Genomic DNA, 23114 nt, shown 5'->3' on the forward strand with positions numbered 1-23114 from the left:
AACCTGGTCACGTGTTAATCAAAGCTGCCCTGGCACCCTCGTGCCATGAAGGTTAGGTGTTGAATTTTGCAGAAAAGGGGTAGTGTAGAAACAAACTGGCATCCCAGTGCCAAGAGGTTTGCAGCTCCATTTTGCAAAGGAGGAAACAATGGGGTAGAAATGGCATCCCGGTGCTGTAAAAAGAATGCTATCTCAGCACTATTTGCACTGTTTTTTGGAAAGGAGAGATAGTGGAGCAAGAAACTGGCAACCCGGTGCCAGTAATGTTCATTGTTTCTGCATTTTGCGAATGATGGACAGATGGCAGAGAAAACAGCACCTGGTGTCAGAAAGGTCTGCAAAGAAGGAAACAGTAACTGAGAAACTGGCATCCTGGTGTAAGGAATGTTTACTGCTGCGTTTGCAAATGACCAGTATTTGAGAAGAAAACTGGCATCCCAGTGGGGGAAAAGCTTCCTGCTGCATTTTGCGAAGGCGGGATAGAGAAGAAAGAACCTGACATCCCGGGGGCCAAAATTTTGCTTCTGCACTTTGCAAAAAACAGAGATAGAAAACAGCGAAACTGGCATCCTTGTGCCAAAAATTTTTGACGTTTAGATATGCACGAGTTGAATAATAGTGGGCTAAGTTAAGCCTAAATCCTTAACAGAAAAATATTTTGGCGGATTTTTGGGTGTCACATATAGATAGAGAACCGGAAGGGGCATGGGTAGAGATGTAGTCCCACTCCTGAAATTCCGATAAATTATCTACAGTTAGAAAGGGAATATTTGACACCGTGGGATGTGAACACTTTGAAGATTCACGGAATTTTATATAGTAAGGTGGTGCCTCTCGTAGAAGTATTGCCATCTTGCCTAGAGTTAAATACTCTGGTGTGTGTATTGACTAGTAATTTATCTTTTACTTTATCATGTGCTTGCGTTGCAATTACACCTTCAACAACATCTTACCATCTATCTCCAGTGGCATCAGCTGCCTCTCCTGCACAGCAGAGGAAAGAAAACAACAGTAGAAATGATTACAACAGTATCAGAATGGGGGATGTGAAATCAGGCTGGCTTTAAAACTGTGAATTCTCCTGAGAATCATCCCAGTGATCATCTGTTTTTGACTACTAAATTAGAATAACATGCATATCATGTCAGCACTGCTGCTGCATGCCGACAGTAAACTCTAATGGGATTTAACCCAGCGACATGTCTTGCTAATTTGCAAAATGACACGCTAGTGTACGCGCGCGTGCATACACAAACACGGCATCTTGAGGGAGACCCAGCATTGTGTGAATATACACCCATGCACAGCCATAACATAACAGTGAGCTGCAGAAACTTTGCACTGTCACAAAGAAACACAGGTACGTTTAAGCAAAAATACACATGTGCACACACACAAACACACACACACTTGACACAAGATATATAATTTGCATATAGCCGCGTGTGAAACATTCAGTATTCTCTGCCTTGTTTTGACAATTGCTCAGGGTGATCTCTTTTTCTCCTTTTTTTCCCTCTAACATTTCCATATTTTCAGAGTGAGGCAAAGCTAGAAGCTAGGAACAAAGTCTCCACCTAGTCATTAAGAATAATAGATGACAGTGAAATTTAGGTGTGCTGATGGCTTAAAATAGTAATATAATGTTATATGTTTGGCTACAGACAGGCAGTTTTAATGAAAAGACATTATAACTTGGAAATTACTTGGAATACATATCCGTAGGCAAGAAATGCAGACTTAAAAGGATGGGCTTTGTGGTTTGGCAGTTTTGCAAGAATCCATCACACACTACAATATGTAAGCCCTTGAAAAAAAAAACAACTTAATAGTCACATATCACATGCCTTAGCCCTTGAGAGAGTGTTCTAATTAGCACATTTGCAAACATGTGCTGATTTGAATTTGCATAAAAAAGAGCTTAGATATTAAAAGATCACACTGAAATGTCATTAATCATCCTGTAGATGCACTGAGATGATGTGTCCTTAGCGAGATGGTTGCGGCACAGTGTTTTGACTCGAGGGCTTGCAAACAGTGTGCAACTCTACTGTAGAAGCATTGTCCACGGGGGGAAAAAGCAAGAAACATGCTAACTCAGTCATCTTACAGAGCAATGGAGACTGACATATGGAAATGCTGCTTAGCAAAAAGACACCAGACGCCCAAGGATATCTCTAAGTTCAAAGAAACAAGACTGAGATGACAGCTTCTAAAAACTTTGATTACGTACAGAACAAATGTTGGCTGATTTGCTGTGGGCTTGTGTTTCAAAACTTTGACGTGGGATTGGTAAGGCTCAGTACAAAAATTATTCACTTGAATATTTCTTGCCTCCCACAATTTTTTATGGATCATCTTCAAACTTCACAATAATATACTGGGGCTTGGGGGGCATAAGGGGCTGGATGTCTTAGCATTTGACCCTTGCTTTCCTTGTTAGTACTCAAGGTCAAAGTAGACATAAAAAATTCGAGAAACCATCATTAAATGAAAGGGCATGGAGCGAGCTGTACAACACACTATCTTTTCAAGACTTTCCAGGCGTAGCTACATAGGCACAGACCACCCTCACTAATTTCTGCTGCACACTCAGTCATTTTGTTCTATAAGCAGGCCTGAATTATAACAGAAACCGCTCAGTTCAGAAAAAAAGAGCTTCAAGCATTACTCCTCATCAGCTTTTAAGGGGTAGAGAAAAAAATGCTGCATATCATACAGAAGAGAGACACTGTTGAATTTCAGTTGCTTCTAATTAGTTCCATATTCTACAAGTAGGGCTGTGCGATATGACCAAAATCTCATATCCCAATACAAGAATTCTATCATCCCGATAACGATATAAATCACAAAAATGTAACATTTTCTGTAAATTCTGTGAATCTCGGGCAGCTCGTCTTGCGGGAAATGTTTCCAGCTGCGCGTCATGTAGCTGGAGTCGAGTGTTTTAACGATGCATGAAACTATACATTTTTAGACATAAGTTGTAAAGGCCGCCGTTTTCTTTGTGAGCATTTATTACACAGCGTGCTGCGGGGAAAAGCCTGTTCTAAAAATAAACTAAGGTTTATTTATTAGCACCTGGCGGCTCTTTTTTTACTTCTCATCCGTAAATAATCTGCTCTTTCACGTGATTCAGTTTATTTTGAAAAGTCTCAACAGGATCTTGAGCTTTATTGTGAAAGGTTTATGTGGGACATAAACAAGCGGACACGCGATGCTGTTACCGTGGTTGTTGCTAACCACAACGCATAAAAACAGGTGCTTGTCTGTCCATAGTGTGGTCATATAAAATATAAGAGAAAGAGAGAACTTTAAGAAATTAATATAGCCACTACAGTGACCGTCAAAACAATGAAAAAATATTGCTGTAAACAGTTTATTTTGCGACACCACGAAACAAACGATAGCTTAAAATGAAACGATAGATGTTTTTATATCGTCATCCGATATATAACAGCGCTACCTACAAGTATAAAAAATACTTCACCCCAGAACCCATGCCACCCTTGCTTGTGAGCTATTACAGTTTAAAGTTTCACCCTTGCTTTTAATCAACTGTCTGTTTTCATTACTCTACTGCTACTTTTATGAAGGCAAACCGTTCTTCAACCTTGAGTTGTTCATTTTTTTAAATTCTCGAAAAGTGAGAGATAAAAAGGGAAATCTGAGCGGCACGGGTAATGAAATGCAAAGAGAAGTGCAATATTTTTCTTCCTAATGCATGTTGGCACTCAGCCTGTCTAATTCATAAATCACACAAGGTCATCCCGTTCAAGTGCACAATAGCATCAGGAAAAGGCGCCCGTTGTTTATTTGGAAGCTGCGCCGCATGGCGGGCGTTCAAATGATTATTCACTGTGTAAAACTGCCAGCAAGATTTGTAACATAAATGCAACGTCAAGATGCAATTGCACCAGTTATATTACTAAATGTGGGCTCTACTTAAAACATTAAGGCACTGGTGATTTATACAACGCTTTTAAGTTGTAAAATAGTCATTGCATAAAAAACAAAAACTCAATAGCGCCAGCAGAGCTGCACCACTGTTTACCATGCAGAGGATCCTGCAACCACAAAAAGGCATGTTCACATAGTAAGGTCAACATATTAATTTGATTTTTTTTTTCATCCAGAAATGATTAGTTCGCATACAACTCAGGCTCTGAAGTCATCCGTCAGAACAAGCCCATTAATGGTTCATTTCATTTTGTCTGCCTTCATGTGGCCCACTGAGCAGCACACTGCTTTGTAAGCATGACGCGTGTACACATGTGAGAAGAAGCTTCACATTAGCATGCATCAGCATTGAAGTGAAAAGGCTCTCAAAAACCACAAAGCAGTGACATACAGTGTACAGTACAGAGTACAGTACGATTTGCTTTGCATTCAACTGTGCTTATGTCTGATGTGCACACGTATCAGTTGTCTTTCTTCTTCTCTCTGCCAGCCGCTTGTTCAATTAGATCTGATGAAGGCTGACAGGAAATCTTGCTACTTGTGTGGAGATTAGGAAGGCTGCAGGATATGGTCTCTCTACCTCAGTGTCCAAGCATCACTTGTAAATTCAAACATTAGACCGCCACGGTAAAACAAGCTAGATCAGTCATGGCAGGTGACGTAGTGAGTCGGAGAGGAGTGTAAAATTGTCCGCGGTAGCCCAAGGTCATGGTGAGATGTTCTTCCTTTTCCAATAAATGGGTTGCAACTCTGAAACAGTCCGGGTAGTTATTAAGAGATCGAGTTATGCAACATATTTAAATGTTCATAGGCGCACAGCTCCTCTTGGGGTGGGTTTCATTTCAGGAAATCCTTCTCATGTGTGTGTTTAAAGATTAATCTAGCAGTTAGAGAAACAATGTGGTTTACAGTTAAATGACCTTTTAACTTAATATGATTACTTGTGACAGAGGCCAGCTTCACAAAAAATAAGTAAAGTAAAAGTACATTTTGTAGCATTTACTTTCTGCCCTCTTTCCTCTGCAGAGTCAGTGAATATTATGACTGCGAAAGGGAAAAACTGGTGCTCGGCTCTAGCACAAAATTTTTCTCAGTGGCCACTCTCAGCTTTGCCACAAATGAGTCTCCTGTGGCACAGAAAGCAGTTTTTCCATTGACCATGACTATAAAATGGAAGTCTGTAAAACAGCAGACAGTCGGGACTGAGCTGCAAACAAGGTTTTGTTTTGTTTTTTATTCTTCCAACTTAAAAAAAAAAGAAAACTAGCTTTCTAGCAGTGTAGAAAAGTGAGATTTGCTATTTATGGGAGAGGTGATGACACACAGTTGGGGAGATGGGGGGAAAATAACACAGAGGAAAACCTATGACTTTGTTTTTTTGGTTTAGGCTCCAGCGGAGAGCAATTTACTCCAACCTTTAAACGAGGTAACCAGCCGTCCATGGTGCAATTTTGGGGCACTTACTGAAACACATTTGTCACATAATTTGTCACAATTAAATGTTTCAGATCACCCAAGAAATTGTAATATTAGACAAAGATAGCCCGAGTAAATACAAGTTTTTAAATGATGATTTCATCTACTAGAAAAAGGCAACAATCCCAAACCTACCTTGCCCCGTGTGAATATGTATTTGCCTCCTACACATAATAACTGGCTTTGCCACCCTTGGCATCAAGAACTGCAATCAGACATTTATGAAATGCGACCATGAGTCTTTAACATCACTGTTTGGGTCACTTTTCTTTACAGAATTGTTTTCTTTCAGTCACACTGTACAGCTTGTTTCAGGTCATGCTAAAGCATCTCAATATGATCTAAGTCCAGACTTTGACTAGGCTACTTTTGTTTTCTCAGAGGTGGACTTGCTTTCGATCATTGTCCTGTTGCATAATCTTCAGAGCAAGAACTGATGGGTCTCCTTCAGGACTTTCTGGTAGAAAGCAGAATTCATGGTTCCATCAGTTACAACAAGACGTCCGGGTCCTGAAGCAGCAACGCGGCCCCAGACCATCACACTACTGCCACCATAATTGACTGTTGGTGTGATGTTCTTCTTATCAAATGCTGTGTTAGTTTTATGCACGTGTAATGGGATGCAAACCTTTGAAAAAGTTCTACTTGTGTTTTGTGGATCCACAAAATATTTTCAGAGAAGTCTTGGAGATCATAAAGCTGATTTAGGGCAGAGGTGAGTCTCTGTGTTGTTTTTGGTCAACCGTGGTCTTTTTCTTGGACGTGTGGTCTGCAGTTCTTCAGATGTTGTTCTGGGTTCTTCTGTGACTTCTTGGATGAGTCGTGGATGTGTTCCTGGAGTAATTTTGGTAGGCTTTTTAAAAATTTTCTCCTTTTGTTGCTCTCACCGGGATACACTAGAAATAACTTTGTAACCCTTTCCTTCACTGACAGATCTCAATGAGTTTTGAGTTTCTTGTATTATATAATTATGTGTCATCATACAAAAACTGCATTTTGTATTTAGTTGGTTTATCTTTGTCTAATATTAAAAGTTTTTAATGATCTGAAACATGTAAGTGTGACAAATATGCAAAAAATACAACAAATCAAGACGTGGCAAATACATTTTCCCTGTGACTATGGTTTCAGTTGTGGGAGGATCATCTCTGTTACAGTTTTTAATGAAAAGGACAACTTTGTTCTCACACTTGAAAACATGTGCAACACCAGCATTCCCCGTCTAATCTACCAGCTGCACGACAAATTTAATGCAGCCTATAATGCTGCCGAGGGAACGTTTACTTTTCTCAGAACAATTAGATATCCTCTCCTGGGCAAATCACTAATGTCATCTATTCATGCATCATGGATATTGGCTCATTAGGAAGACTGACTAGTAATGTCCACAGTTATATTCATGAACATTATGAACCGACTCTTGCCATTATTACTCTGTACATACCTGAAATGACTGAGAATTGTACCCAAATTGAATATTCAAAGGGTTGAATTGGCTGTACTTTGTGGTCTTTAATTCCACCATGTGTCTCCAAAATGACTATAGCTGAGTATTGTTACATCTGACCAGTCCTAATCTTGTGTAAAAACAACATTATAATAGACTCTCTGCTTATCAGGTTTTAGTGATTCAGTTATATAAAATAAATCCTGTCTTTTTCCTCATATAATACATGAGAAGAACTTTACTATTTGTTCAGGAGCCTTGAACATGGCATACGTCAAAACAAATCATTGTATGTTATGATTTTAAGTGCTTCATGTGTAAATCAGCTAATATTTCCAACCGAAATCAGGATGCTTGTGCATCGTTTCTTGGCTCATGTCCATTTGTAATTTTTTGAAATATTGTGTAACATCCTGCAGGGACCTGGGATCATGGTATCAGCCGTGAAAAGAGCCAATTCTTAACCCGAGCCAAGCAGAGCATTACTGGAAGATGACACAGAGTCCAGGCATTAAATCATTTGTGAAATTATTGGAGTGTTTCCCCCCCTTTTTCTTTTCCAAGGCATAAAGGACATGGATTACAGCCCAAAGTCCCAATTTCATATTTGAATTAATAGCAGTTGGTAATGATACTGATTTTCCATGGTTATGTGACCTATTCCACATTAACAATTACCGGTTTACGAACAGAGCATTTGCTTTTGGATCGCTATGGATCACTGCAAACAGCCACAAGCAGTGTTTATACATACAGCTGATTGTTAGTGCTCACAATCAGCTAAATAAATAGGGCAATTTTCCTGCTTGGCTGCATAACTTTAAATTTAATGTTTTTTTATTCAGCTGTGACTCACTGTGCAAACCTCCACTTTATCACAGTTCTGTGTTTGTGTTTTGTGTAGCATAAAGGAGACAAATTTGCATTTTTGCTGCACATGCTTGTATTGCATAATTGTTATTAAAATAAATAAATGCTAGTAAGGCTATTTTTTCTCTTTTAGAGGGCTAGGAAACAACCACTATTTAAGATTTTTGATGTTTCCAGGGGTTTTCAAACTGTGAAGTTGAGACCTGCTGGGCTGATGGAGATGAGGCAAGGACATATCACACCCTGGTGTACATGTTGAGCAGTTACTATGACAAAGGAGGAGATTGTGGAAGAAAATATTAACTCTTACTGGCTGGTTATCATCATTTGTGTCTAAAATCAAACTCAGTTTTGCTTTCGATGTATTTCAGGTTGCAGAATATAACATTAATCAATTACAGTGTTTGATCAGCACCACAAATGACAGTCAGAGGTCATTTAAGTGTATGCCAAAATAGATTTAGCCTTGCTAAAGTAAGATAAAGACAACTATGATGACAGCAAACATGGAATAAATGAGATACACATGCACAAACAGTATGACTGCATGTTTTCAACAGATACTACCAGTTAAAAGTTTTAGAACACCCCAGTTTTTCCAGTTATTTATTGCAGTTCAAGTTGTTCAAGTCCAATGAATAGCTTGAATTGATATAAAGGTAAAGTTACCAAAAACTGAAAAAATAATGTACATTTCAGAATTATACAAAAAGGTCTTTTTAAGTGAGCACATGACTTGAACAACTTATGATCTGTCCACCTGTCCTGTCTGCCCCATGTAGAGATAAAGGCTAACTTGATAGTCATGTAGCTGGGTTCTGGTGCTCTTCACTTTGTACTGTGTAAAATCCACAGCACAGAGAAACTGGATAAAACACCCTAACACCGGTTGCTAATAGCCAGTGAGAAATCTATTGCTGAACAACAGACCACTACATCTAGAGACTGGTGAGTGATCCCATGGGCATCACCAGTTGGCAAATAGTTGTGGGCTGTCGCCAGGTGTAAGCAGTTGCAGTGAGGTTTACCATGCTGGACCTACAAGCTCTTTGAGATTGGTTTAGTTGCTGAGCCACCTGTAATTTGCATGGAAGACACCAACATGCAGACACTCACCAACTGAGTGTTTCAAAGTAAAAGTTGCATCTTTTGAAACATGTTGTGTCTGACCATGATTTCAGTGGCCGGACACAACTTCACTACAGTGAAGGAGAACAGTTCCAGTTTGAGTCACACATTTTCAAGTTTCTCTACTTGAAAAGTTGGTGATCAAAACAATCATAAGGTCTTTGGTGCAGCACCCTCTTTTGCAACTAATTTCACGAGCGACTGGCAGCAACTTCCAGTAATCACTCGCCAAGCACTCAGTGATGGGGTCCTAACTATTTGGATCTTTTGTGTCTCCATCTCTGTGCCTGCTCTTTTATTCCTGTTTGCACCACGAGATTTCCCTTCAAACACAAACATACAGTATTCAGGTGCAGTTACTGTTAAATGAAGAGGCATTTTACTATAAAAGCATCACCAGGACATGCTGATATGGACTGTGTACATTACACTTTTTAATAATCCACACCACCTGCTCAGTTTATTTTATATTTGCCCTTTATATAAATGTGCTGTTACCCCTGAATGTAAACATACTCCAGAATGAAACCTTGTTATTTTTCACTATTGAGTGTCAGGTTCTGTTTATATTAATGTGTATATGCATGAACTGACCTGTCCAAAAAGTTTATTAAGGTAGGCGACGTAGGCAGCGGCCACTGTTGAGCTGTTGCTGAGGCTCCTTTTACCACGCCGACTACCCTGCTCCTCAGGGCCCTTCCCCTGGGGTGTGGGGGACTTTGAGCTGTGAAGAGTGCATTTGCACGCCAATTGTTGAGAGCTATCATCATAAAAGCCAAGTCTATAATTTCCCCTCCAGCAGTTTACCAAATACATTTAAGTGCCTTTGAGGTAATATTTTCCATCCCTTGTTCGTGCAGCATCAGCTGCTTGGACCTAGTCAGGTGACATGAGTGGTAACATCAATCACCAGAAAAAAGGAAGAAAGGCAGTGTTTCCCAGGAGGGCAACTTGGAAACTCTACAAGTTTATTTTTCAGGTGATGTATCACATAATTGGGTGCACAACTCTACACGTCCCACTCCCCTTGTCCTAATCAATGTTGATTAGAAACAACGAACGATAATAACCAGAATTTCTTGGAGAGGCTGAGCTGAAGGGCCTTGTTTTTAAATCTGCCTGCAACGGGTGATCTTCCAGCTGCTGCAGCCCTCCCCACTCGTGGAGATGTGCTAGGAAAGAGAGAGGCCTTAATCAACTTAGAGTCCCATTATTTATTTAAAGAAAAAGAAACATAAATACTGACTGATTTTTTTTTACTCAGAAGTACCACTGCAGGACTTGGTTGTGCATTAGCAACAAAAGGTTTAATTTTAACGTTAACCTCTCAGGTTAAGCGGTTTTAACCTGAGAGGGTTAAAACCGTTTAAAATCAGCTAGACAATCTCTCAAGAATTACTTTTCCTACTGAATTTGCTTATGTACTGTTACATAAGAGACAAAAACAACGGGAATGCGCCATTGAAATGCTCCAAATGAAAGGTTTAGGGTTCACACTGAGCTTGAATTGTTAATTTTGACTTTTTTCTTCACTGACCTGGCGGCAGAGGATGGTCTACTTTCCGGTCCTCCCTTTGCACCTTTCACGGACATCCTGGCCGGAAGATAAAAGAAAATGTCAAAAGGGAAGAGAGGGAAAATACACAAATATCATAATGTAAAGGCAAAGGCTCCAAAAGAGCTTTCTAAAATAATGAAGAAAAGGCTTGTTGGGCTCACACAAAGCAACAAACAACCAAACAAAACCTGATATTAAACACTTAAGTGTTCATGAACTGGCTTTCTTAGCTGCTAAAGTTGCTGTAACAAAAATGAGCACAGGGCTGGATATTACACACCGCATCACAGCATTAATCACATTTATAGAAATCTATTTAATTCAACTATTGAGCCAGAGGGAGGAGGAGTCACTCAAAGCCAGTTTTAAACGTTAGTAATAGCAAAACTTGCAGGGGTGGGGGCTCAGCTGAAATAGGTAGGGACCAGTTTGAGTTTGAATGCAATCACAGCGTATATACCCAAACAGCAGAACAAAAAACATGGACCAAAGGACAGTGTGGATGGAAATGTCAGTACAGCAACAGAAGAAGATGGCAAACAGAAAAATGAAGGGAAAGGGAGTGTATGACAGTCGCATGTGCAGAACTCATGAGGAAGGAGGGGGAGAAAGTTATGGCTGTCAATTTGAGAGACAGATTAATGTTCTGTCAGGAGCCTCGGCAGTTCTGAGTATCAGCGCCTGATGATGAACGGCTGTACTTGACACTGATGCGCCGTAAACCCAACGCCTCACTCCACCAGCACGCACGCCACGAAGCTGCTGCAAAGACAGACCCTCAAGATCTGCTCCAACAGTCACTACTTAAGGCGGCCCCGGACCACGAGGGCTGTAATGAGAAGAGACACGAAGACCAGCCAGCCGTCTAAATTATGTTGGACCGTTTAATGCACCTCGGCAAAAAACAAGCCACATTCCCAGCTCCAGCTGGGTGGAACAAAACGTGCCATGACTGAGTAGTGATTGCCTGTCTGTCATGCTTTCGCACAATCAGTGTGCTTACGATACGTCCTGATTGCAACACGCTTGAAGCATATTAAACCGTACGAATGGAGGGGGGAGGAATTTTTAATGTCCACCCACAGTTACAGTTTTGGAATTGAAGTGGTCAGAAGTTATATTATCTATACACTGAATTGTTCATTTATTTACATGCATACTGAAAAAAGTTTGCAGTGTTTGCAAAATCTTGCAATAATGCAAGCACACACATATACACAGCGTCTCTGCCGCTTTCCCAAACATTCACGCTGCACTTGTGGGGAAAGCAGGATATCTGGACTTTCTATAGTAATGGCCTTGCATTGTTTGCCTAAAGAATTGCTCTCGTCTTCAGTGAGCACAACTCCCATCAGGGTAAACAAACACAGCCACACTCGCATGCACACCTTGTACCCGTTTCACTACACAAGCCATTGAGCAGCGCTTTGTGTCTGCAGCACTCCTCCCTAAGTGGCCAATTGCTGTCAATCACTGAGCCGACACAAGCAATTTTAGATCCTAATCATTCTAATTGAAGTAATGAAATGGAGGGCCAGGTGGACTAGACGAAACCAACACAACAAACACAGCTGAGGATGGAAAGCAAGCTGCACTTGAGTTCTGCAATGATGTGGAAGACGATGAATGGACCAGCCTGGGGTGTTAGGAGTTAAACACTAAATAGGGATTCTAAATATACTCCACAAGAGCCACTGGAGTGAGGGACGCTGAGACACATTGTATATGTCATGCAAACGTGACCCACATTGAGTGCATACATACTGAAAAGGAAGGTTTTCAGAGAACTCTAGGCGCTCCTGCGAAACCTACACACAGTGCTAGGACAAAGTATTTGCCCTCTTCCTGATTTCTTAGTTTTTTTGCTTATTAATGCCACTTAGGCTACGTTCACACTGCAGGCGAAAGCGCATCAAATCCAATTTTTTGACCCTATGCAACCCATATCCGATCATGGTATGACAGTGTGAACGGCACAAATCCGATATTTTCAAATCTGATCTGGGTCACTTTTGTATGTGGTACTGAATCCGATACATATCCGATGTTTTAGAAAGCGACTGCTGTTTGAATGGTCATGTTGCATTAAATCCGTTTTTTACGTCACTGACACAAGACAGACGCCAATTATCAGCGCCGGAGAAGACATCACGAACGCTTCCTGGCCATCCTGTGTAGATGTTAGTGAAACTGTTGGGAAGACAACGTTGGAGAAACGTGAGCATGTTATTTGTATTGTATAATCTGCAGATTCTGACAGAAATCTGCAACTATCCTTTGAAGCACCGCTCCTCTAAAACAGCAATAAGGATCATTATTAGGTTATCTACATTATTATGTAAATAACAAAATAACTTAAAGCAAAAATTGGGAAACGTAAAGTCCGAAGTCTTTATATAAAGGGCCATCAGTCAAACAATATTGTTTGCTCTGGGTCTAAACAGAGCGCGTTGTGTGTGATGTCTTCTTTTGCGCATGCGGGCCGCTTTGAGCGTTCACACTAGAGTGCGTTTGCTGTCGCATTTTATTTGTAGTGTGAACAAGCAGTCAAAAAAATTGGATTTGATCAAAAAAATCGGAATTGAGCATTAAGACCTGCAGTGTGAACGTAGCCCAAGATGATTCAGATCATCAAATAAGTTCTGATATTTGAGAAAGATAACCGATTAAATATAAAATGCAGTTTTTAAATGATGATTTCACTTATTCAGGGAGAAAAGCTATCCAAATCTGTCCCTGTGTGAGATTGCCATTGTTACAACATTAACTAGCTGGCATTAACCACATATTTTTTTTTAAGAAAGCTGAGTTTAGTTTTACTAGTGACACTCAGGCCTGATTATTGCCAACTCTGCTGAATCAAAAAAACAGTTAAACAGAACTTGACTGACAGAGTGATGCAGGCTAAAATATCTCAAAAAGCAACACGTCATGCCACAATTGAAAGAAACTCAAGAACACACGCGAAACAACGTCAGTGACATCTATCAGCCTGGAAAGGTTACAAAGCCATTTCTAAAGCCACCGATGACTCATCCAAGAGATCACAAAAGAACCCAGAACAACGTCTAAAGAGCTGCAGACCTCACTTAGTAAGTGTTCATGGGTGCTGCTGCCTGTCTGCTAGGTACAGCCTCTACTGTTGCCATACAGCCATTCAAGACATTTGTTCTTTAGTCTTGGGTGAGTAAACCATTTTCACCATCCATTATCTATTATTAATTTATATCAATATGTTAGCACTAAATAACCCTGTCCATGGATTATAGTAAACAAAGTCTATAGTTGCACCTTAGCTAGCAATTTAGCGCTTATAGCTACTTCTGCGTCTGAAAAACTGCAGTGGCCTTTACGCTCAACTCCAGACTTCAGATATATAGTGGTGTCGTATTGGCTATGTCTCTCTTTTATGAGTGTAGCAGATATTCTTATTTGGGGGAAATATTTGAAGCATGTTGAATTCTTGTTAACATCTGACATAATCTAGGCTACAAAGACTATGAGAAGTTATAAGTTCCCAAAGCCTTGATTTGGGAAAAGCAGACCACCACACCGCTTAAACATTGTATTATTTTTCTTAAAGGATCAAAAGCAGAGCAGCAGAATCAAAGATAAAGTTTTCTCTTAGGGTATGTTCTGCTAGTGGCTAACGTAGCCTTAAGCTAACAGCTTCAAGCAAAGATGAAGAGTTAAATAAAACTCTGCTACACTCACTTCTTTTATATCCTTTATAAAAATTGAAGTCTTTACACCCAGACTGAAGACTGAACTGTTTGGACGAGGATTTCTTAGCCAGCTATCCTGGGTCATGCTGAGGTTAAGGTTGTGACATCGGGCAGGAAGCAAAGTACAAGCAAGGATTCTAGTGTGCCACAGGGCGCTTTAGACAAGAACTTCAAATTTCCCCATAAAATACTATTAAAGAACATTAAATTAAAACCAAATTTATGCCTGCAGTTAGGGAAATTGTTTGAGTGGTTTTCAAGGTATTTCTTAACTAAAAAGAAAATTGAAACAAAAATGAACCTTTCTGGCATGCATAACAGAAAGTATCAGAGTCACAAAAAACACACATTGATTGTGAGTTCAGGCGTGGCTTCACCTTCCTGTGTACTCTCCTTGTTTTCTTTTATTTTTCGCATTATCTTTCCGTTCGCCTGCTGTCCAGTCGGAAGAAAGTCGGTCCCAGAGGAGCCAAACCAGTCCGTGTCTGATCCATAAACAACCGATAGAAATGCAATCAGGCCTGGCACTCCATCTTATCTTCACCCATCTTAACACTTCACCACCACTTTCTCATCCTCACATCCCTCCTCCCCTATCCAGCACTGATTTCATGTCACGGCTCTAAAATGAGACTGTCGCCTTTGGTCTCTGTGCAGACAGGATAACAGAGGGTGAGAAAGAGATACGTTTTCATGTTTTCCTTGTCATTTGGGGAATTTCTCCCCATTGCTTTGTATATAATTCGAGTCTAATTACAAGCTCTCGCTGCCTGTTTTTCTGGAGGCCAGCCTGATAATCACACAGCGAGCTGCTCTGAATAAGTCAGCTGATGCAATTGCATTGTAGCAAGCAACAGGGGCACAAATGGTGAACCAAAACAAATGAAAACAGAGGCCTGGCCATCTGTTGGCTTGTACAGCAAAGCTCAGGATCCATATAATCAAATATTACAAAGCAGAGAGGAAATGCTTGTCAGTTTCATTAGCCAGTGTGAGCAGGCTGCCTCAGACGTTCTCCATGCAATGCCTGCTCCCTACAAATGAACTACAGCCAGTCGTCGTCGTTTTGAATTATTGAAGACTTAACTATAAATTATTATTATATATAAAAACAGCAAAAGAAGCTAGAAGAAAAGAATATGATATTATTTCTTTCTTCTACTTACCCTGACTGTTCTTCTTGTTTGCCTTGGATAGCAGATGTGGATGAAGGGCATGTGTACAGTCTTAGCTAACCTGAGGATTATATAATGAAAGGTGATTATCTGGCTAAATATGTCTGGATTAGATAGATAGATCTAACCGGTCGCCTCTGTTCTCAAGAACAAAAAGGGCAGTGACAATGTGTTCCTGCAGATTTGCCATTTTCTGTGTTTTGATCAGTTTATATTTCATTTCCGTGCAGTTTGGTGAGAAAAACTTTAGATTCAAGATGCAAAGATCAACCAGTCTGTTCTGTTCTGTCCCTGTCTATATATATTTCACAGCATCACATCCATGCACAGGGTCCATATCAATGTCCAGGAGAAAGAAACAATCTGAGCTTGAATAACAACACACTGAAACGGAAAAGCGGTGCTTTTATCGGCAGGTGTAAGTCACGAATTGCACAACAGGCATCAACAGACTGACAGATGAAACAAAAGGGATACGTTCAGAGAGCTCTGGCTAGTGTTTGAAAACAATAGACCAAATAATTCTTGACATCTAAATCGTTCATAATTTACTGGACAAAGACACAGTTTATGTAGTTTTAAGTTCTGTACACCACTACAGGTCCTTTCAAATTTAACAATTAATATTTGATTGAGGGCAGCACGGTGGCACGGTGGTTAGCACTGTTGCCGCACAGCAAGAAGGTCCTGAGTTCAATTCCAACATCAGGCCTTTCTGTGTGGAGTTTGCATGTTCTCCCCGTGTTTGCGTGGGTTCTCTCCGGGTACTCCGGCTTCCTCCCACCGTCCAAAGACATGCAGCTTGTGGGGATAGGTTAATTGGAAAATCCAAATTGCCACTAGGTGTGAATGTGCGAGTGAATGTGAGCGCGAATGGTTGTCTGTCTCTGTGTGTTGGCCCTGCGACAGACTGGCGACCTGTCCAGGGTGTACCCCGCCTCTCGCCCTATGACAGCTGGGATAGGCTCCAGCGCCCCCCGCGACCCTGAAAAGGATAAGCGGAAGCGAATGGATGGATGGATGGATGGATATTTGATTGAAGTGCAGACTTTCAGCAATAACACTTTTCATCATTTGGCTATTAATACACACAACATGCAGAATTATTTTGTCATTTTGGCTGTAAAATTACAAAATAATTCTGATCTTTCAGGAACAATTTGAATTTTCTCTCTCTAATTGGTTGAGGTGTTATTGTAAGGTGAAGTATTCATGGTAAGATCTAGACTGAGCAGATTTTTCTGTCTGTGCTCAGACAGCAGTAGCTTTGTGCTATCATTATACACGATGCATGATAATAACCCCCCAAAAGCTAGTCTCCTAATCTTCCCAAAATCATTTGATTTTTGTCTCTAACACAAACAGTAACAAAGTTAGGTTCATTTAATGAGAACTTGTAAAAATTGATCCGCTGCTGCGCCATTGGTTAAAAAAGGGTCAGTTGGTTAGAAAATATACACAAACTTCCACTGTCAAAACCTGTCAGTTCAGATTAGACTTCCATCCATCCATTTCCTGCTGCTTATCTAGTTCAGTCTTACAGAGAAGTAAGTAGGTATACTGTTGACCTGTCCAGATACACTCTGCAACAACCTGTTGCAAAGCCAACACAAAGAGACAGACAATTTCGAGTCACTGGTTAACCCACAAACTGCATGTGGGATGAAGCCAGAGTACTGTGTGCAACCCCCCCACACAAAGGCCAGATGGTGGATTTAAAACAAGGTCCTTCTTGCTGTGAGCTGTGTTAACCATCATCAACATGCTGCTCCAAGATTAGAAAAAAAATGGATAAAACGGCCTGTTGAGATGAAACCAAGATGAACTTGTGCCAAAATGATGGGAAGAGTTATGTGCTAAACTTAATGGAGGCCATGTTACAACATGAGCATGTATAGCTATCAGTGGAACTGGGCCACTAGTGTTTATTGATTATGTGACTGCTGATGATAGAAGTAGCGGGATGATCAGACAGTGCTTCACAGTGCAAGGGATAATAACCCAGAGGTTTATAGGCTAAGAAATGGTATGGTTGATGACCAAGCCATTCACCTGATCTCAGCCCAACAGAGCACGCTTTTCAGTCATTAAATACAAAACTGAATGCTGTAAAAACCAGAAACAACTGAAGGCAGCAACATTAAAGGCCTTAAAGAGGATCTGAAGGGAGGAAACACAGTGATGTCTGTGATATCAGGCAGTTATTTGCTACAAAGGATTGTCAGGTTAGTTTGATCTGTTGAGTTTTGAGCAAACAATGCAAATAACAAATAAGCCTCAGAAGAAAATGTCAAACTAACCCTGAACACAGAGAGTGGACAAACAGTGCAGATGGACAGGACAAAGCAGCCAGAAAAATCTCTAATCACAGACAGAGTCAGATAAACGAGTGTGTGGATAAATTTGTATGTTTAACGTGATTTGTTATGAGTATAACCTCAAAGCAAAGGTGAGAGGTTGAGCTGAAAACCCAAGTGAAACTTAAACTTTGCACATAAGAGTTTACCTCGTCAAGCTGCTGTACATGTTATCTGTGGAAATTTTGAAACTCTCTTGACGCAGAGTGTCATAATACTGCAGCTGCTGTTTACTTTTAATGAATTAAATCAAGTATATATATATATATATATATATATATATATATATATATATATATATATAGTATGTGTGTATATATATATATATAGTATGTGTGTATATATGGCAGTAAATGTGAAGAATAAGGCTGTTAAGCAGCTATAGAAAGAACTGGGGGTAAAATGTGTGATTTGAGAGGTTAATTAGCTGACAGTTGAAGAAAATGTAGATATCAATTTAAGCTTGAAGTAATGAGCTCAGGCGCCGATGCATGGGATGCTAAAAAGCTGCTGCTATAATCGCAATGGATTCACTTTTTGAAGTGCTGTGAAGATATCTCTGCACTGGCAGCTTAGTGTATAGAGTATATGCTCTGTGTGTGTGTGTGTGTGTGTGTGTGTGTGTGTGTGTGTGTGTGTAGATAGCACGTACAGTCCTGTTTTTCATCCTTTCATTTCCTAACTAACTGATTTCACAGATTTTCGCGCTGTTAGTTAGTCAGGCACAGAATTTAATGGGCTTTCGGGTCCCCGGGGCTCTCTCCTATTAAACCCTACGCAGTTTATTGACTGCCAAAGTAGCTCAGACACACTGGTTGTTTTTGCTGAAAGTACACCTTAAATTTCACCTGAATCATCTTTAACTTTCTGTGTATGATATTAACTGTCACAAAGAGGGGGAAAAAAAGAGAAAGGGAACATAAATGACACAATTTCAAGCCTCTGGCATCAGATGTGTAAACTTTCCAGATGAACTCTGTTCTTCCTCTCCTTGGCATTTAGCTTTGCTCTGGAGCGGTCAGTTGGTGAACTTTGTCTCACTTCACAGGACAAAGCTGCTGCACAACCCGTGACTCACATAAATGTCACCTCACTTCAAAATGCGCAGAAATGCAAAACAGCCATGCCTCGCCTCTTCAGTGAAAAATTTGTTGTAATTTTACCGAAACACTACCGGTAGAACAACTTTTCATTAATCCCGCAGCCTTGTGTTCCCTGCAAATGGAGAAAAGGCTTTTTTTGTGCTCAAAGGAAAACAAAAGCGGGAGGTAAAGCATAATCTAATTTTTATGCTTTCTCTCCATTCCTCTCTCTCCCCCTTCATTCCCCTGTTCTTTGCGCGTTGAGGCAGCGCAGCAGTGGGAAACTATTGAAGAACCTATTCCCTGTGCGACCCTCGCCACGCTCAAATATGCTTAGTGCATCCAACCAAAGCCCTTATTTAGCGATTTGCTTTTTTTTTGTGGAGAAGTGGAAACTTATTTTACCCCTTACCTTCACAGAAACAGACAAGTGAGTACAATAATGTGCATTTCATGGTCCACTCAGCTCCCAATGGAGTGTAGACCTTTGAATTGTTGACTTAAATAGAATCGGCTTTTTTTTTTTGTTAGCTTGGTTAGGATGAAGGCAAAGGTGCCGTTAGTGCAGCGTGAAACACCGATGCGGCCATTTTTCACGTTATCGACTTTTAGTGCAAGAAATTTTAGAAATGTCTCTCATCAACTGCACTACAAATGTTTTAATTTTGCTGTTATTTTTAGAGGGATCTGGAGGACTCGACCAGCTTTTGGATAAAAATGTTAATGAAACAAACAAGTCAGTTGACATAATCAGTAGAAAAATCAAATTCACCATCTTCTTTAAAACTGGTTAAGTCGATTAACTGTAACAAAAAGGGAAAATTGTGCTTCAGATTTAAGACACTGTCCACAGCTTATAGTTCGATTCGGTGACAGTTAGACGCTCCCTTAGTTATGCTGCAGTAGTCCTAGGCTGCTGTGGGCTTCCCATGATGCTCTGAGTATTTCTACCTCACTCACCTTGTTCAACACTCAACACTCTGCTTTTAATCATTACTTATTATCTCTAGCTCTCCCCTCATCCCCAACCGGTCGCATCAGATGGCCACCCCTCCCTGAGTCGGGTTCTGCCTATCTTTCTCCCTGTTAAAGGGGAGTTTTTCCTTCCCACTGTCACTAAGTGTTTGCTTATAGGGGGGCGTTTGATTGTTGGGGTTTTCTCACTATTACTGTAGGATCTTTGAAAAAAAAAAAAATAGTGATCAAAAAGTCAAATCAAGAAGCCAGTGAATAGCATTACTTTAAAAAAAACAAAAACAAAACTTGGTCATCTTCTTTGCATATTATAAATTTGATTCGGGTTGTTTGAGGCTGCTACTGATGATGGGAAACTGCTACATCGCTCAGCCAAAACTGCAAACTACAAACACAACCTACAATCTCAGAATTTCTCCTAGCTTTGAAGCGAGTGAAGGATACTCAGAATACATCAGAAGGTGCAATTCCCACTGCAACAAACAGCCACGAGGTACAAAATGATGCAGATGAGCGAACTGCTGTATGGACTGGAGCTGATGTTGCAAGAAAAACACATTGAATATTTTCTCACCGAACAATACCCCCATTATTTATTTTTTTACTTGGCACATTATTGAGATCGTATTTTCTTCCTCTTTCTGCCACTTGCTTTAGGGATTTTCACAGCGACTACACCGCATCCATAAATCTTCTCTGATGTCTTCTTTTTCTCCTGCCCGGCAGCTCCAATACGTCCACTATCTGCAAACGTTCAAACCATCTCAACCTTGCCTCTCTAACTCTTTATTCCCAAATTTAGTTGTTTCTGATGCAAATTACTCAGAATAATATTAAGAAAGAATTCAGCTGTAAATTGTTGTTATCTGAGCTGAGTGTGTTAACAAATGAGCAAAAGCGAGACGCTAAAGAAGAGAGGCTATTGCAGGGTTTTGTGTTTAATGAAGTATTCACTTATTGTTGACTGATAATGTCCTATCAGGGACTAATTGCCTGCACGGTTGCCTCATTAAACATAGCATGACATCCTGCCACGGGACGCTGGCTGCACACCTCGCTGCAATCGCTGCTATCTCAATACGCTCCCATTCTCCCCCTTCATCTGCTGCCCCGATGCTCATGGTTGCAGTCACGCTCTGTTTGTTGTTTGATAGAAAAGACCATTATGAAAGAACCTGGAGTTCTGGAGGTGCTCATGGATTTCCTGTTTTTGCTGTGGAAATGTTTGATTCTCTTTTTTAGCTCGTGTTTATTCCCTCCTCTTTTCTTTTCTCTCTGTTTCCTGCTCTTTAAAACGCATTTCTGACTTCTTCACTGCAGTCACCTTCACACTCCTGATCTGAAGCAGTTGGCTCGTCTCTCCCCCTTCCCTCTCTGTCTATTCAACCCTCTATTTCGCACATGCCCACTGCTCTGCCTCTGGGCCACACTTCCCTCCACCGCTCCCTGCAACCACCGCAACCTCTCCCCCTGCTTTATTTATGGGAATATGCTGATGGGGCAAACCCAGGTAAAGATAGCTTTCTTTTTTTTTTTAGGGCCAGAAACGTAAATTGAAATAGAAAAAGGAGGGGGGCAGTGTAAGAGAGAAAGACCACATGCAATTAATCACTGAGTTGTCATTTTTTTCTAAAAAGCAAAGTCATTCATCAAAAGCAGTGGAATAAAACTAAGAAATCAGAGAGCTGGCAAGGACAGCGAAAGAGTGTATCATGGTATCTATTCAGGATCTAATTGGGTCAGTGGCAAATAATGTGGCTGTGTTTGTGCTGAGCTTTGCTTCAGAGTTGAAACAGCAGGCTGGAGATCAGCGTCAGCAGGAGAGTAATTCAATCTCATGAGAGACAAAACAAGAAATAAGGTAACCTCAAAGCTCCTGAGCAACCCGACTCTGTACATTTCAGATCCAGCGGCATGTTTCTGGCTCCACACTGCACAGGAAGTTGCTATATGAAAACAGTCAATCGAAAGTGAAACAACAGCGAAGCTAAATGCCACAGGGGGGGCATTGTGCACGTAAACTACAAAAGAGCAAGGGGACACATATAAAATAAACAAAGGGGGGAAAAATGAAATGACACATTTAGCCTGAGGGAATATCCTTCTGTCAGTTTGTCATTTAATTTGACAGAGGTCATTCTTTCTTTTGCGTTGCTGGCTGTGCCTGTCACAAAACATTAGAAAAATGAAAACTTGCTTGGTGACATTGTGCGTGAATGTAGACGGGAAAAAAATTCCACACCTGTCTTTTTTTTTCTTCTTTTTTGGGGTGTGTGTGACCCTGCTTGTCAAAGTTAAGGACAAATCAGAGAGAGGGTTAATGGAATCTGTCTGTGTCAAAAAAAGAAGAAAAAACCCTCAGAGGGAGAAATGGAGAAGGAGAAAGGCGTAGAAGTTGAGGTTGAGCCTGGTAGTAGATCATATCAGTGAAGGGAGGGAGGGCTGAGAGCGACTGAAAAACAAGGACGGGGGAGGCTTCTCGTGCGAGACTAGAAGCTCTGCATGCAGGATTTAGCATGTGGTGAGAAGAATAATGTACCTTGACAGAGCAGCGCTCTCTTCCAATGCGACCGATCACTCCACCCCTACCTCGAAGCGGAGTGATGTGGAGCGCGAGCACCACCTGTGACACCAACTGCCACCCTGGGGGAACATCCGCAGCTAGCCACCTGTTAAAAAATGCAGCCGCCAACCTGTCTGTTATATTCATTCAGTTCCCCGTTATTGACGTTGATTTGAAATGCGATGAGTGCCTCTTAACAATTCTTGAGCAGAATTCAAATGCCACTCAAACTGTTTCTCACAGGAGGAAAATTTGCATCTTGCACATCATGCGCTCATCAGGAAACATCCTCTGGCGGCTGCTTAATAAGATGTTGATACAGCGCCTCACTGTTCCACACTTCAAAGAAGGAAAAACTGTCTTTTGCTAACGTATACATGAAAAAGGAAATAAAGTGTTTTGCTTGATATAAGATACTGCTGATGTCCCCTTACTCCTTTTCCCAGTCTTTTCTATTCCCAGTGGCAGTGAGGTGCAGTTTCTCCAATGGCCACTTGAGGCTGGCTCCAAACGCGAGTTGAAAGTATATTTCAAAGCTGGTTATGCACTCGCACACACACAAATACAAACACTTTGTTTGTCCTGAAAAATAACATAGTCTACTGTGTGTTTAGGTGAAGGAAATTCTTGTGTTATATTATCAGACACGTCCCTCAAACACAAACAAACACGACTGAAACAGCATTTTTATATTTCAGCTCAACACTGGTTGAAGTAAGGTGGCAAAAAATATAGAGTAGAACGGTCAGATTGCTGAGGTTGTTTCCACCTTTTAAAGGCCCAGTGAGACAAAGCCAC

The 23114-nt window shown here is 40.7% G+C and overlaps 1 protein-coding gene across 2 annotated transcripts in view; it reads right to left on the reverse strand.

Annotated features, from left to right (window-relative positions):
- cabp4 (calcium binding protein 4) overlaps nucleotides 1-10474 on the reverse strand; it is a 30033-nt gene extending 19559 nt beyond the window's left edge. For both annotated transcript variants that reach the window (XM_006787194.2, XM_087841758.1), the window contains exons 1-4: nucleotides 10419-10474; nucleotides 9952-10053; nucleotides 9476-9605; nucleotides 954-984 (exon numbers count right to left, since the gene is read on the reverse strand). In XM_006787194.2, coding sequence (XP_006787257.1) covers nucleotides 954-984; nucleotides 9476-9605; nucleotides 9952-10053; nucleotides 10419-10474 — 319 coding nt within the window. The remainder of the gene's footprint in view (nucleotides 1-953; nucleotides 985-9475; nucleotides 9606-9951; nucleotides 10054-10418) is intronic.
- Nucleotides 10475-23114: the final 12640 nt, after the last annotated feature.

Source organism: Neolamprologus brichardi, chromosome 6, assembly GCF_056152115.1.
Source record: "Neolamprologus brichardi isolate AB-2024 chromosome 6, ASM5615211v1, whole genome shotgun sequence".
NCBI classification, from domain to species: domain Eukaryota; kingdom Metazoa; phylum Chordata; class Actinopteri; order Cichliformes; family Cichlidae; genus Neolamprologus; species Neolamprologus brichardi.